Source organism: Fusarium mangiferae, assembly GCF_900044065.1.
Source record: "Fusarium mangiferae strain MRC7560 genome assembly, contig: FMAN_scaffold007, whole genome shotgun sequence".
Classification (NCBI taxonomy): domain Eukaryota; kingdom Fungi; phylum Ascomycota; class Sordariomycetes; order Hypocreales; family Nectriaceae; genus Fusarium; species Fusarium mangiferae.
This window is the reverse complement of record NW_024573927.1, coordinates 2,359,458-2,373,291: the sequence shown is the minus strand read 5'-3', so window position 1 is coordinate 2,373,291 and position 13,834 is coordinate 2,359,458. Positions and strand designations below refer to the sequence as shown.

The window sequence follows — 13,834 nt, the reverse complement described above, 5'->3', positions numbered from 1 at the left end:
CGAGAAGACCGTGAATTTTCATTATTGAGAGTTAAGACACTTGGAACGTCGAAGAACAGAAAACCCAGTGAATCCATTAGATATAAAATAAATACAAGAAACTTAATTGTTTAATTTCAATTGCCATAATACTCCTACGGGGTAGTTGCAAGCTCTGTAAAGTAGTAAAAACCTCGAAACCTAGGGTAGGTATATCTTTGACGCGCTTTAACGCGTGGAGGCTACGCGAATATCCACTCTTGAGAAACGGTCTTCCAACATTCCCTAGGCTGAAACATTTTAATTTATCCATTATAAGCCACTGCCACGGTCCTCGATGCTTGATGACTTTCTGTGCGTGGCAATTACCAAGACTCTTGGCTCTCAGAAAGCTAGGAATTTACCCAGGTGTCTCACGCACACGGTCAGAGCATCGTCATTCAAGGCTGATGATTGGGCTTTGAACTTATCCAAAATGAACATCGAGGTTGCCAAGTAGCCAAGCAAGCTTGTGGATAAGCTTGTGGACGTGAAAAAACTACTTGGCGTGGAGAAAATATCAACCCCAGGGAGAATGAAGATCGGCAGACGCGATCCACATGGATCTCTTAACAAACATGAGACCTGAAATGATTCTGTTCAACGAGAACCTGGGGAAAAGACACTGATAATGATAATCAATAGATAGACAATATATTGCTATATACTTTATATCGAGAGATATAGTAGTCTTGAATGTCCAATCAGCTATACTAGAAGCCCCCTTAAACAGGACAATTAGCCTAAATTCACCCATCATTTCGCGTCCATCCCTTATCGATAGCATCAGGTATTCTTCTCCGTCCAAGGTCTCAACCCATCTAAGAATTTGATATGAACGTCTCCATCACCGGTTATTCTCAGCACCTCCCTGTACTCCTCCTCGCCAAGACACTGGAAAAACAGCAGAATACCCGCCCAGATGAAATCAGCATAGCTCACCACATCGCCCAGCAAAAACGGCCCTGACGCGTTCTCATTGAGCAGGGCTGTGATCTCACGTGCGAACGGCTCCGCTCTGTCAAATGCACCCGGGGAGTTCTTTTCTCCGTACTCGTAGAGAGGCATGCCTACATCTTGCAAACGCGTTTCGAGGAAAAAGTCGATGCTCTTTTCGCCGATTATGTTTTTGGCGACGCCAGGGACGTAGACTGGCACCATTTCTGTCATGAATTTGATCATTGATGCGCGGAGACGGTCTTGCATTGGGTTGTTTAGGTGTACGCTTGGCTCAGGGTACTTTTCCTCGATGACGTCGACGATTTTGTAAGAGTCCATTATGTATGAGCCGTCTGGAATTTGAACGGCTGGGCATGTGAAGGGTGCGCCTCGTTCATTTGGGGATACACTGAGAACCGCACTGTTACTGGAAGCTCAACTGATGTTACTGGCTTTACGTACTGCTTGCTCAGACGTTCCTTGATCTCAGGATACTCGAGCTAGACAAATTAGCAAAAGCGCCTTATCATAGCTTCGAGAACTTGCCCATTCCGTTTTATAATCAAGGCCTTTATAATTAAGAAGCAATCTCGCTGTAAGTCCTGTTAGTGCTGGGTGCAGTTTGTTAATTATGGGGACTGACTTCTCCAGGTATTCATCGACCAGCAAACCTGAGGCGACTTGCTGGGGATATCGAAAAATGTGATCTTGTATTCAGACATGCTGCTGTTGGTCTCTGGTTTCAGTATGCGATATGATGTTGGCCTGTCTGCTCAATGCCAATACAGATTCACGGGTATAATTGAGGGAATTGACTGGCTGATAAGGTACTTCAGGATATAAATAGTAACAGGGTCGTTATCGTCAGATTAATCAGCAGGTCGGGCCCGGACCAATAACATAAGGGCATCATATCTTCCCCTCACACGATGGATGTTAGCACAATCCTTCATTGCCAAAAGCAGAAGGTAAGAAGTCTGCGATGATGAAATAGACACAAGGAGCGTCTCGAATTATGAATCTATTTATAGAAGTATTTAATTTATAGGTATATAGCCCTATGTGTATGCCTTTGTTCTACTGTGTAATAATTCTCATTAATTGTTTTACCATCTGCCAATGTTCCATACAGCCATTGTGGACATTGACATCAAAGTCGAAAGCTCTACGATGCCACTATGGTCAAAGTTATTCGCCAAGAATAATGGAGTTTTCTTCACAGAGATGGAAGGGTACTCTATCATTGATATATGGTAAGCCAGAGTTAACTGTCTCGGTCTCAATCATGAATCCGACAACCCCCTTTATGAAGAAATTCTACTGCTTGAGTAGACACGTGGGTTAAGAACTCTGGCTATTCGTATCAGACTAGTTACTGGTTAAATAAGACCTGGTTACCTTGGCATGATTACGAAATGTTGCATATATGGGGACTGTTATTTCGATATTGGGTTTTATTTTTGGGGCCTGCCTGGTTAGTTGTGAGCAATTGACTAGCCGCCGACGCGGTGAGTACTTTGTCGTACCAGAAGATATGAGAGATAGTTAAGGTCAGACGCCGTTCATGTAAGCCGCCGATAATAGACACAGAGCATTCACGGAACAATAGAATGTCGTCTAATTCAGTCCTATTGCTCCAGAATCGCTAACCCTAGGATGAAGCCCAGTTCGACGGTCCAGATAATGGTATAGGAAGATACAGAGAGGATACGGTCTGCAACTTCTAGTCATGCAGCAATATAGGCTCGGCTTATGAGAAATCAGTGGAAAATGAGGACCAAATTTCAGACGAATTATATCACCAATTGGTAAAGGCGAGGGTTTTAAATTCAGTAGCTATCTAATCCATGGACTCCAGCGGGCTTGGCTTGTCAGGCTGTAAGGAGGCATATATCTGCTAGGTTCCAGATAACCATGCCAAACGCAGTTTCGAGACAGCTTGGTGAAATGGTGATCGTATAGTCCTGATAAGTTCCCAGAGCCGTTATTTGCTATTCCCGGTGGGCCGACCTCCATACTGAACTTACATAAGTCTTTTCATCATCTATGAGAAAAGTCCTAAGTTTCCTAGCCTGCTCTAAGCTGATTAATATAAAGTCTATAGCACCAGAATAGCAGGTCTTAGAAATTGTATGGCCTTAAAAGAATGATTATATTGTCATTAAAGTCACCAGCGATATAGCCTAGGTGGATTAACCTATAATCCTCCAGGCAGGAATGGTAAATACCTATTTACTGTCAAGTACACCTCCGCAGGTTGTAACCGTAGTGAGATCAAGTCTTCGATGTAGATATAAAAACGACAAAGGCAGTATACAAAACAAGTGAATGTGATTGGGATGATCACCCGAAGAGGAACTTCCATTTCCGGATCCTGGTCCTCTGATAGATTCCTCCAAACCCTAGCTCGCTCAACAAAGCGCAAGAACCTACGCCGTCCAAAGGTGACTCGGCGCTGGGACTCCATCTCAATGGACTCCATACTGTTGGTCCTGAGTTGGCTGCTGAGCTGAGCTATCGGTGCTGTCTTTTGTCTTTTGCTAGGTTTGAACATCTCAACCGCATAGTAGGCTCCTCCGTAGATACTGAACGCAGCATGGTAAGCACTGCAGATCCTCCACAAAAGCTGCTCTGAGGCAGTTGGGAACTGAAAGTTCCATGCGAGGACGAATATGACGCTGAAGCCGATCAAGATCAGTGCCGCTCCTGGGGCAAACCACGGCTCGGGGATTAGCCAGATGTCTGAAGGTACTCGATCCCAAGGCGTTCGGGAAACGGGTCGAGATACAAAATTTATTCGCAGCTTATGTGCTAGTGAGACATAATATCTCCAATGAGCGTCTATGCCGAACTGTCTTCGGCTGATGAAGTCCAAAGGAGTTCGATAATAATCGACTTGAAGCCCAGGATGGGTCTATTTGTTATGCCGTTAGTCTTCGTTTTCAATACTCATCGGAGGTCAGATTAACCTACATTGCATCTAGCATACTCACGAATTTCCTCGACAGTGATATTGTCTTTTGTGGTGATAAATTGAGGTTTGGAAATAGAGGGTTTATGATACCAGAGAACCGATATCACGAATGTGATAAAGCAGAAGGATAGTGTTGTTAACTCCAAGGTTGAGATCGGATACCCTTTATGGATACGTGCAAGTTCCTTGATAGTAAACCATGCGGCTTGAAACACCGTAATAATGCTAGAAGGAATGAGCTTAATGCATTAGGACAACTCCAACGAGGTAAGACGTATGACAAGCGTCAGTTTCATCTCGCGCTTCTGTGGTATACTTACCGTGAGAGTGTATCCACCGAATTACGCTCCTTGATCTCTAGCTTATCTATGTCTGGGAATTCGACAAAACCGTGTTTAACGAGGTAGTGGAATTGTTTAGCGTCGATTGGGAAGCTCTTGCAATCGGCGGTAGAGTAGTCAGGCGCTGTGAGATGAAGACAGCCCATGTCCACAAAGAAACCATGTATGAGCTTCCATTTTTGACCCCTGCTCAAGTGACTGTCTCTCTTAAAAGCCTGTCATGAGAGTGTTAGTTACAGCGTCTTGGATTGTATAATTTGCCCGTTGTACCTTGACACTTAATCGAGCACTAGAGAATTGCCCCAAAGCGATACCGAAAAGAAAATCCGGACCAAGAAACGTGATAATGGCGAGATTAAACTTATCGAGAAGCGGGTGGTACCATTTGTCGTGAGGCGAGCCAGCATTAGGGTACGTAGAGACCCAGGCGCATAATAGCAATGTAACAAGACAGGACCATAAGACGTCGAGAGATCCTCTGTCATCGCTGCTATCTTGCCAACCAACCAATGGCTGATGGCCAGATGTGTTTGAGCTCATGGTGACTGGCCAGAGGCACCACGTGAGCTGTGAATAATTTAATTGCTATGATGTGACGACATGTTGACTGGCACACATGTATTTATCAACCAGCCTTTCCGTTCAATCTGTCTACCAGGACGAGTGGACGATCCATGTTTTCTCGCCCTTGGCCCCCATGGTGCAACATCTTCAGCAGAACCAACATGCATATTTGCAACCAACAATCACACCCTCTGAAACAAATTGTGTGATAACAATTGTCAGGCCAGGAGTCTCTCAGTTGCCAAATCCGTCTACCTGATGCATGTTGGTTACTCGACTTGATATTTACAAACAATAATTGGCTCTCACACATACTCGACACGGATGTGTACTGTTCTCCTGCAACGCAATCACATGCAAGTAAACGCTTGGGGCGAGCAGGGCGCCTACGTATTCGTATGTACGTACTTTTGAGGGGCTGAGCGCTAAACGTGTCGTGTTGAGTGGACGGTTTGATTTAGCGGGCCGGGTCCGCAGGACGGCACAAGAGGCTACACCCGTTAAATTGAGGACAATTTGGCCAATCGGATTGAGAAGACATGGTCAACGGGCGAAATTTGCGCCCCCTGAAGAGCTCCCGTTGAAACCAGCCTCTTTTTCAAGTCGCCTGCCAACCAAGCAATTCGTTGCAGAACGTAAGACACACACGTGTCGTTTCGTCGTGGACATTTCCTGTTTCAATATCTGCATTGCTCCCCTCAGCTCGTCACTTTCGAATTCTCAGCAATCATCCCACTCGCCTCCGCGTCTTCTGCCGTCTACTTTCAGCCCACGACAGCTCTGGTGCTGCCCCCCGCGCTCCCCGCCTCGACCCGACCCGACCTGCCCGACCGACCTGTTTATACAACCCAAGACGCTGCTCAAGATGGCGTCCGAGTCAGAGCCGTTGATCAATCACAATCCCAAGCTCCAATCCTACTACAACACCTTCGAGTCGAGAATTGGTTATAAGCTGTTCCTCGGCGATACGCGCCATTTTGGCTACTACGAACACGACACACGATGGCCATTCCCAATCGGCCGCGCGCTCCGGCGCATGGAGGACAAGCTTGGTGAAGCCCTGAATCTCCCCCCGGGGGCCCAAGTTCTCGATGCGGGCTGCGGTGTTGGACACGTCGCGATACGAATGGCGACCAAGTTCAAGTACCGTGTGCAAGCATTCGACGTTGTCCCCCATCATGTTGCCAAAGCCAAGCGTAACGTCGCTCGTGCTGGCTTGCCAGACGGTCAAATTAGCGTGCGGCGGATGGACTACCACCACCTCGAGTCTTTGGATGACCAGTCAGTCGATGGCATCTACACTATGGAGACGTTCGTGCATGCTACAGACCCAAAGGGCGTCCTTGCTGGCTTCTACCAAAAGCTCCGACCCGGTGGTCACATTGCGCTCTTTGAGTATGACCACGAGTTTATTGACAACTCCACCGATGAAATGGCCAATTCGATGCGAAAGATCAATGACATTGCTGCGATGCCAACAAATGATCTTTCACATCCTGGTGTTTTCAAGGACATGCTTGAAGAAGCCGGCTTCACTGATGTCGTCGTGAGAGACTACTCGGACAAGATCAAGCCCATGACACGACTGTTCTACTTGGTCGCCTACATTCCGTGGCTGTTGGTTACTTTGCTGGGCTTGGAGAAGCACTTTATTAACACAGTGGCCGGTGTGGAGTCATATCGTGGCCACGGACGATGGCACTATGTAGCTATCTCGGCCACAAAACCCGGAAACAAAATTGAGAGCCCGAAGGAACGATAAATCATCTGCAAGGAGAAATGAAATGACCAACGTCTTGAGTAACTGATGGCGACAGGCGATATGACAGTATTGAGATGTTGATGAACCAGAGTTTTCTAGTTGGTCGGCAAAGAACATTTGGCATGAGTTTATGAGGCATAGAAGGAAGCAGTGCACTCTTCAGTTTCTCAAGAAAGAAATCACAAGGGAGTTTTCATGGGCAGCATATATTTTCGTCATGACCAAGTACCGCAATTCCACTAAATTAAGCTTAAAAAAAGGCTCAATGGATGATTAATTGACTAGGATGAAATCGAGATCGTTTAATGACCCGCCTGATTCAGACGAGAAATTTAGCCAAGATAAGTACACGATAGATCTACGAGTGATCATCTTGGGTAAATCGACACTTATTAGTTACTCTAAACATCGCAATGAATATCATTGACTTGAGCTTTTATTCAATCGCAAAGGTTAGATAAAATCTAGAGGTCGAACCATTCATGTCTAAGAACCTTCTCTGCACTAATCCGTTCTCGAGGATCATACTTGAACAGGCGATTTAGCAGATCCGCCATCAACGTTTGTTCAGCTTCAGAAGTTTGCAATGACTGCTTAGGCCCCTCTTTGTACTTCTCACCTGACTCGAAGATCTCGATTGGTTTGCTTAGCGCCACCTCCAGGCACCAATCCTCTTCATCGCGGAGCCATTTCCCATCTGCGTCAAAGTATTCCTCCCGTGCCTCCCATTTCGCCCACCAATCCTCTGGAAGCTTGCCAAAGAACCTTACCATTTCGGCTAATAACTCATCTTTGTCGTAGATCATGTAGAACAGCGGGAGCTGTTCTCTAATTTCGAATAGTGTACAGCCAAGAGCCCAAAGATCGCAGGCGGGACCAATAGCATCAGGGGGTTCAAGAAGGACCTCCGGTGGGAGGTAATTTTCTGGGATGCCAAGGTCCTCTGGTGGTGACGAGAAGTTGAATGACTCGCCAAAGTCAATGATGCAAATCTCCTCTGTGAGGAATTCATTCCCGAGCGTGGAGATGTCTGCTGGCTGTACAAGGTATCTTGGGCTGGATGCTGGGAGGTCTTTCCCTGAATCTATCCGCACTTGTACTTTCTCCGGGACTCCTAGTAGGGAGAGGAGCTTATCTTCAGAGAGGTGATCCAGGTTGGCCAATTTAACTAGAATATTTGATGGTCGAAAGTCTAGTAAAAGCATGTTAGTATTAAAGCTAGATGCAACTGGTGAACTCAGGTCCGGACACACCTCCGTGGCAGATCTGATTCTTGTGCAAGAAGGCTAACGCTTGCGTGGTCTGATGGGCGAATTTCCGCAATATGGTAGCAGGGTCTTTCTCAAGCCGCATCCATAACCGGGGTGAAACACAAGGCCCAAGTGGTGGCAGTGTTAGGCAGTAGTGGGTTCCATTTGGCCCCTCAATGGAAAAGAAGTCGAGCGGAGAGGCAGTGTATTGACCACCGGGCATCGACTGGTCTAGCTTCGCCAAGATGAGATCCAGGATCTCATCGGAGTTCAGATCACTAGCCATGACCTTGAGGGCAACATAGCTGGTTTTTACTGAGTCTCGACAGAGCCATACTGTTCCGAAACCACAATGACCGAGCTTGTGAGTGACTGGATACCGATCCGATGGGCCAAGCACATCTCCAATATGGACTGGGTGATAGCCGCCTTCCTGGTATTCCTCCAAGGGTTCCACGCCCTCCTTTGAACCCTCGAGGAAAGTGCCTTGCGAGGTTGCTGGGGCATGGTCGAGTTCATGGTATTCGAGTCTGATATCATCGTCAAATTGACCTTCACGTTGTGTCGGTGAAGGTCTACGAGAACCCTCTGAGCCCATGATTTGGATGCGCTGCAATGGGTTGGAATGTGAAGAGTTGGGACTGAAAGGGATCTTGGTGTGAGCGAAAGTGCAAAAGTGATTACAAAATGAAGAGTACCAAGTTGCAAGTGAGAAGAGATGATCAGCTGCGCGTTGAGATGGAGTTTGCGGCAGGTCATGTCATGGTAAAGTAGTTGCATCGATTTGTGTAGGAGAGCGGTAATGTCAGGCGCGAAGTGGGTTAAAAACGACTTCACATAACTAAGCCCCAACCAACCAATTACTGCAATTATAGAACAACTCGCATATCTGTTGCAACTCTCAGAGGTAGACGTCATCAGGCAGTGCACTCACAACCACATCACCATCTACTATAGAAGATCTACTAATGCCAATAGGCAAGGTAACGTATTTCTACTTATGGCGAGAGATGGCAAGTGACGGATTATATAGGATTTAAAAAAAAAGGTAAGAAGCATTAAAGCACTGCTACAGTACACTAAATATAACTAAAATTAACAATTTAAAACTACTATATAACTAAAAGACCTTAAGGTATTTTAATTTATAATAGTAAACTTCTATTTAAATTATATTATTAAATTAAAAATAAGGTCTTTTATAATTATATATATTAAAACTATATAAGAAGGTTATTAAAGGAAAATGCAATACTAATCAATATAAAGGAGGCCTAAATACTAGCCTAATACTAGTGATATAAATACTTAGTCCTCAATACTGAAAACTTCAACCTCAGCAATTGCGGTTCGAGCAGGTATAGTTACAGGCACCCATTCTTCCCCCTGGTCAGGGCGGTTATTCGGCATGTTTGCGAATGCTCCGTGTTGAGTCTCATCACCATTGAGCCATCTTTCTGACGTCAGAGCACCAGATGCTGAAACACTTTTCTCAGTAAAACGAATGATATCCGTATAGGCGAGATTTTTGTCATTGGACTTCCATTCGACTTTGAATCCTTTGCCTATCAGGAGAAATGTCGTAGGGCTCTGCTCTATGACTAGGCCATACCCTGGCCCCTGTATCCCCAGAGTAAAGGCCCGGCTGATCGTAAGCTCATATGCTGTCCAGCGCACCTTCACGGCAGGCGTTGGGTCTTTCATGCCCGCAGGAGGAGGGTGCTCGAATGCAATGCCAACTATCTTTTTGGATTTTCTTCGTGCCTCAAGAACGTGTGAGGCCACAGAGCCAAGCAGCTGGTAAGACTCGGCAAGGACAAGCTCGCTTGCAGTTTGAGTATCAATACCAAAAGGACTCGTCCCCAATGCCTTGTGACTACCGATTGGAACCCACAGTCTTCGTCCACCAAAGTCATCTCGGCGCTGCTCAGGGATGAACAAAGCCTGGCCCTTGTGCTTATAGATCTCGCATTCTTCATCGGTTTGAGCGTGATAAAGATCCGGGGCGATGAAATCCAATGTTGGTGCAAACTTTTGCCAAATGTCAAGGACCGTGCTGACACCGCCACCGGATGGATACTCTCCTGGTTTTGCTCCTCCGGTTGCTGGACCGATGCCTTGTTCACTCGGTCCCGCTAACCAGACATTGGTGTATAGGGGCAAGCTGTACCTCTCTCGGCCAGCGGATGCTACGCGTTCAACGTACAGGGCATAGTGGTATGCCATGAACAGTTCATCTGTCCACACACTGACTCCAAAGGTATCCTCCCAGCTCGGCAAAGATCCTTCTTTCGTGAAGTCCGAGGTTTTAAACTTGGCAAGATTCTCTTTGAGGTGCGGATGTAAGGCGTTCCAGTCCTCAGTTAGAAAGTTGACCAGGTCTCGTGGCACACTGCTGGAGAAAAGGTTCGTTGCGATAGCACTGTGGTCACGAGCAGAGTGATGAAAGCCTGGCTCATTTTCCACCTGAACCATAATAACTGTGCGCTGTTTATCGTTCTCTGCAATGAAGTCCAGCATCTTTGAAAATGCCTTCGCGTCGGCTTGAGAGCACTCGTTGCTGAAGACGGATAAAACACCAGAGTTCTTTGGTCGTCCAAACTTGTCTTTGTAGTACATTCTAGGGAACCGTTCTGGATTTCTCTTCACCCAAGATGGCGCATAGGTGGATTTGCCTGTATAGCAGTGAGTATATCATCAGTACGTAGAACTGAGGGGATATCAACCATTCTTCCAAGAGCCAAACCAGAGAAGGATCAGTCTAATGTCGTGTTCTCTTGCGCCTTCTATGACGGTCGACAGATTGGTGAAGTCGAAGGAACCCTCCTCAGGCTCGATTTCTTCCCAGCCCACTCCACCCAAGACAGTATTCACGCCAGTTCTGGAGATCTTATCCCATACCGTATCCATGTAACGATAGGAGCTCAGAGAGGAGTTCTGTAGTTCGCCTCCAAGAATCAGGTATGGCTGGCCATCGACCAATAGCTCCCAGGTGTTGCCAACCTTGTGCAACCGCGGAATTTGAGTTACGGTACTCATTGTTGGTTAGATAGAATGGATTTGAAGTTGCTTTATTCGTGTAAGAGTTGCTCTGCTGATGCATGTCGATTGTTCAGTGGACCTAGACTGTCTCAAATAAACGATTCTGAACCCAACTTGTCCATCATTCCTCACCGCTGGTCTCGGAATAGACTTGAATCAACCCGTTGGCTGACCGTGTCTGGGAAATGTGACAGCACCCAATGCCGACATAGGCGGCTTTTCCCAACCCTCATTCGCCGGAACGAAGTTCTGGGTGCTGTCCTCATTCTGGCTTGCCACAGTACAGTGTACGCCATTCCCTTCATATGTCCTCTGGAGACGCATGGGGAAGTGGGGTAAGACACTTGATTGGACAATCATTGAATTTCCAAATTTGGCACTTACCTGTAGCTAGGCGGATAATTTAAAGTTCGAGGAAGGTGTTGTCGGCTTTCAAAGGTTGGGGAAGGCGGCTTTGTCTGTATCTGATTGGTCATCGTTATCCAGTTCCAATAGTGTGGCGGGAAAGTTGAGAAAGATAGAACGCCAGCGACTGTACATCTGACACTACCAAAAGCCGACAAATTTCCCGCATCAATAAGCCTGACGAATGGGCATCGTCCAAAGCCGACGATATCTCTACCGCTACAAGAAGACACTAGCGGGGGGTCGTGGAACCCTGCCTCCGAGACTCCACTGTGCTACCAGCGCCAGGTTAGTTACCCCATGTGGGGGATTGACGCTGATGTGCAACGTTAGCTCAGAAACAAATCCGGGGCTCTGTAATTGAACTCTCCAACGTTGGTCAGAGGGCTATATTAAGGTATCTGGGGACCCCACATTACCTCCAAGATTCGCACACAAACTAACCCAGCTGCTCTACTCATCATCACCTTTTGTTATCTCTCAGCCTCTTTATAATGTATTCCATGCTGCACAAATGGCGAAGCATGGACCCTCAGCGGAAGAGGGCTTGGCAGTTATTCCCCATATTATGTATGGCGTGGCTGTTCTACGCTTTGGATGGGTCAGTTATCAGTGTTATGATAACGAACCCTGATTTCAAGAGGGTATGTGCTGGCTGTTATCTAAGAGAATTGTCTGACTTGGAAACTAGAAATTCGCGCTCGATGATAGCAGATTGGGCTTATATGTCTTGCTTCCTAGTATAGGAGCTCTGGTCAGCACCGTTGGCTTTGGTGCCGTCATTCCGAAATATACCGGTCGCAAATGGGGATTCCAGATTGCCACCTGTTTTGTGGTTTTTGGTGTTATTTTGCAGACCTTTCCTGACAGATGGGGTTGGTAGTATCATAGCCACTGTGGAAAACTCTGCTGACTGTGTTATAGAAGCTCTCTGCACTGGTAGGTTCTTGATGGGATTTGGTGGTGATCTTAATGGAATGGTTCTGGGATGGTATGTCACAGAAGCATCTCCCAAAAATATTCGTGGCAGAAGCTTGATTCTTGTTCAACAATTCTCCAGCTCGTTCTTTGCTATTATTGGGTATTGGGCAGCGTATGGTGAGTATTGTCCGTGAAGGCTATCTTGACCGTTTGTCACTAAGTCACATACTCTTCAGGCATCGCGTTCCTTGACCAGGAAAAGTCTTACAGCTGGAAGGTGGCCAACTCGCTCCAGTTCGCTCCCGCGCTCGTTTTCTTCCTGCTGGTTTTCAAGCTCGTTGAATCCCCCCGCTGGCTCGCAGCCAAGTATCCCAACGATGATATGCCTATGCTGCGAAGTTTGGCATGGCTACGAGCGAAAAGCATAGACCACCCAGATGTCATTGCAGAAGGTAGAGAGGTACGAGACTATGAGATATGGTCACGTCAGCACGAGGCTACAAACCCTCTCAACATATTCATGGAGAAGCGACTTACAAAACGTTGGCTCTACTCCATGGTGCCTCTTCTCCAGCAACAATTCTGTGGTGTTGGTCTTCTCGGTGTAAGTTTGAACCTCTTTGTGTGGAATACCAAGTACCCATATTAATTTCGGCGGAAGCTCTACGCTGCCATCATTTACCAGCAACTTGGTCTCAATACGCAGAGGAACGCATTGCTTCTAAATGCGTGTCTTCAGATACTCTACGCTATTGCTGCATTAGGATCCTCTTACTTCGTCGAAAGACTCGGAAGACGAAAATGTATCCTGACAGCTTCCATCATCCAGTCTTGCGGCCTAGCCTGCATCTGTGGTCTTGCAGTAGGAACCAAGGAGCGCGCCAATACTGTTGCGAATGCCTTTATCGGTGAGACCCAATATCCACCCAATGTGCTCCGCTAATCATCAATCTAGTTGTCTTTATTGTTCTCAATACGTGCGTCTACTGGCTACTGGGTACAGGACCAACTGTTGTATATGTTAACGAGATCTTTCCCAACCATGTTCGAGAGATTGGGGTCGGCGCTGCCAATGCTATACCTATTGGTATCGCAGTCGCTTTGGGCCAACAATGGCCGTCTGCTACCACCAAGCTTGGGCCATATTCGTACTTCATTTTGTTCGGAACGTGCACCTTTGGTACTATTCTTTGTTGGTTCTTTGTTAAAGAGCCAAAAGGTTTGTCTATTGAGCGAATCGATGTGGTACGTGATTCCGTTTTGGACACCTGGGTGGCTAGTACTGACGCTTTACCTAGCTCTTTGGTGAAACAGACAAAGTTGAGGAGGTGGAAGCCAAGTTTAGCGAGGCTCGTGCTGCCAAGGATGAGCACTGTGCTCCCGCTGCGGAATTACTGGAGTATCCAGAACAGAAACCTTAATGAAGTGGCCGAGTTAGCGCTGGTAGAATGAACTGTATATTAGTGTTCAAGTGGTACCAGAAGTTTATATTAGGTCAGAGCATACGATGTCGGATTTTATGTAGGCCCTAGTTTGATCCCAAACCTTGATGTATTTTAATAGCTCCTAACGTTTAATTGATTAGCAATACTGGGCTTTAGATTTAATATTTAAACTT

At 46.5% G+C, this 13,834-nt stretch overlaps 6 protein-coding genes across 6 annotated transcripts; 2 read left to right on the top strand and 4 right to left on the bottom strand.

The window, feature by feature from the left end:
- Positions 1 to 804: 804 nt before the first annotated feature.
- FMAN_14013 (related to glutathione-S-transferases) lies at positions 805 to 1,679 on the bottom strand (the record flags this gene model as incomplete). The annotated part of the gene is made up of 4 exons (XM_041833556.1): positions 805 to 1,366; positions 1,420 to 1,457; positions 1,504 to 1,550; positions 1,601 to 1,679. 4 exons carry the CDS (start codon positions 1,677 to 1,679, stop codon positions 805 to 807), a joined length of 726 nt encoding a protein of 241 aa, XP_041683907.1.
- Positions 1,680 to 3,154: 1,475 nt separating this feature from the next.
- FMAN_14012 (uncharacterized protein) lies at positions 3,155 to 4,812 on the bottom strand (the record flags this gene model as incomplete). Its single annotated transcript, XM_041833555.1, has 4 exons — positions 3,155 to 3,871; positions 3,931 to 4,156; positions 4,252 to 4,487; positions 4,543 to 4,812. 4 exons carry the CDS (start codon positions 4,810 to 4,812, stop codon positions 3,155 to 3,157), a joined length of 1,449 nt encoding a protein of 482 aa, XP_041683906.1.
- Positions 4,813 to 5,701: 889 nt separating this feature from the next.
- FMAN_14011 (uncharacterized protein) lies at positions 5,702 to 6,598 on the top strand (the record flags this gene model as incomplete). The annotated part of the gene is made up of 1 exon (XM_041833554.1): positions 5,702 to 6,598. The coding sequence occupies one exon, from the start codon at positions 5,702 to 5,704 to the stop codon at positions 6,596 to 6,598; it is 897 nt and encodes a 298-aa protein (XP_041683905.1).
- A 464-nt stretch (positions 6,599 to 7,062) lies between these two features.
- On the bottom strand, positions 7,063 to 8,446 carry FMAN_14010 (uncharacterized protein; the record flags this gene model as incomplete). Its single annotated transcript, XM_041833552.1, has 2 exons — positions 7,063 to 7,790; positions 7,852 to 8,446. 2 exons carry the CDS (start codon positions 8,444 to 8,446, stop codon positions 7,063 to 7,065), a joined length of 1,323 nt encoding a protein of 440 aa, XP_041683904.1.
- A 710-nt stretch (positions 8,447 to 9,156) lies between these two features.
- FMAN_14009 (uncharacterized protein) lies at positions 9,157 to 10,887 on the bottom strand (the record flags this gene model as incomplete). Its single annotated transcript, XM_041833551.1, has 2 exons — positions 9,157 to 10,523; positions 10,575 to 10,887. The coding sequence occupies 2 exons, from the start codon at positions 10,885 to 10,887 to the stop codon at positions 9,157 to 9,159; spliced, it is 1,680 nt and encodes a 559-aa protein (XP_041683903.1).
- Positions 10,888 to 11,819: 932 nt separating this feature from the next.
- FMAN_14008 (uncharacterized protein) lies at positions 11,820 to 13,637 on the top strand (the record flags this gene model as incomplete). The annotated part of the gene is made up of 7 exons (XM_041833550.1): positions 11,820 to 11,939; positions 11,987 to 12,170; positions 12,220 to 12,393; positions 12,453 to 12,820; positions 12,878 to 13,124; positions 13,172 to 13,461; positions 13,515 to 13,637. 7 exons carry the CDS (start codon positions 11,820 to 11,822, stop codon positions 13,635 to 13,637), a joined length of 1,506 nt encoding a protein of 501 aa, XP_041683902.1.
- Between the last annotated feature and the right edge of the window lie 197 nt (positions 13,638 to 13,834).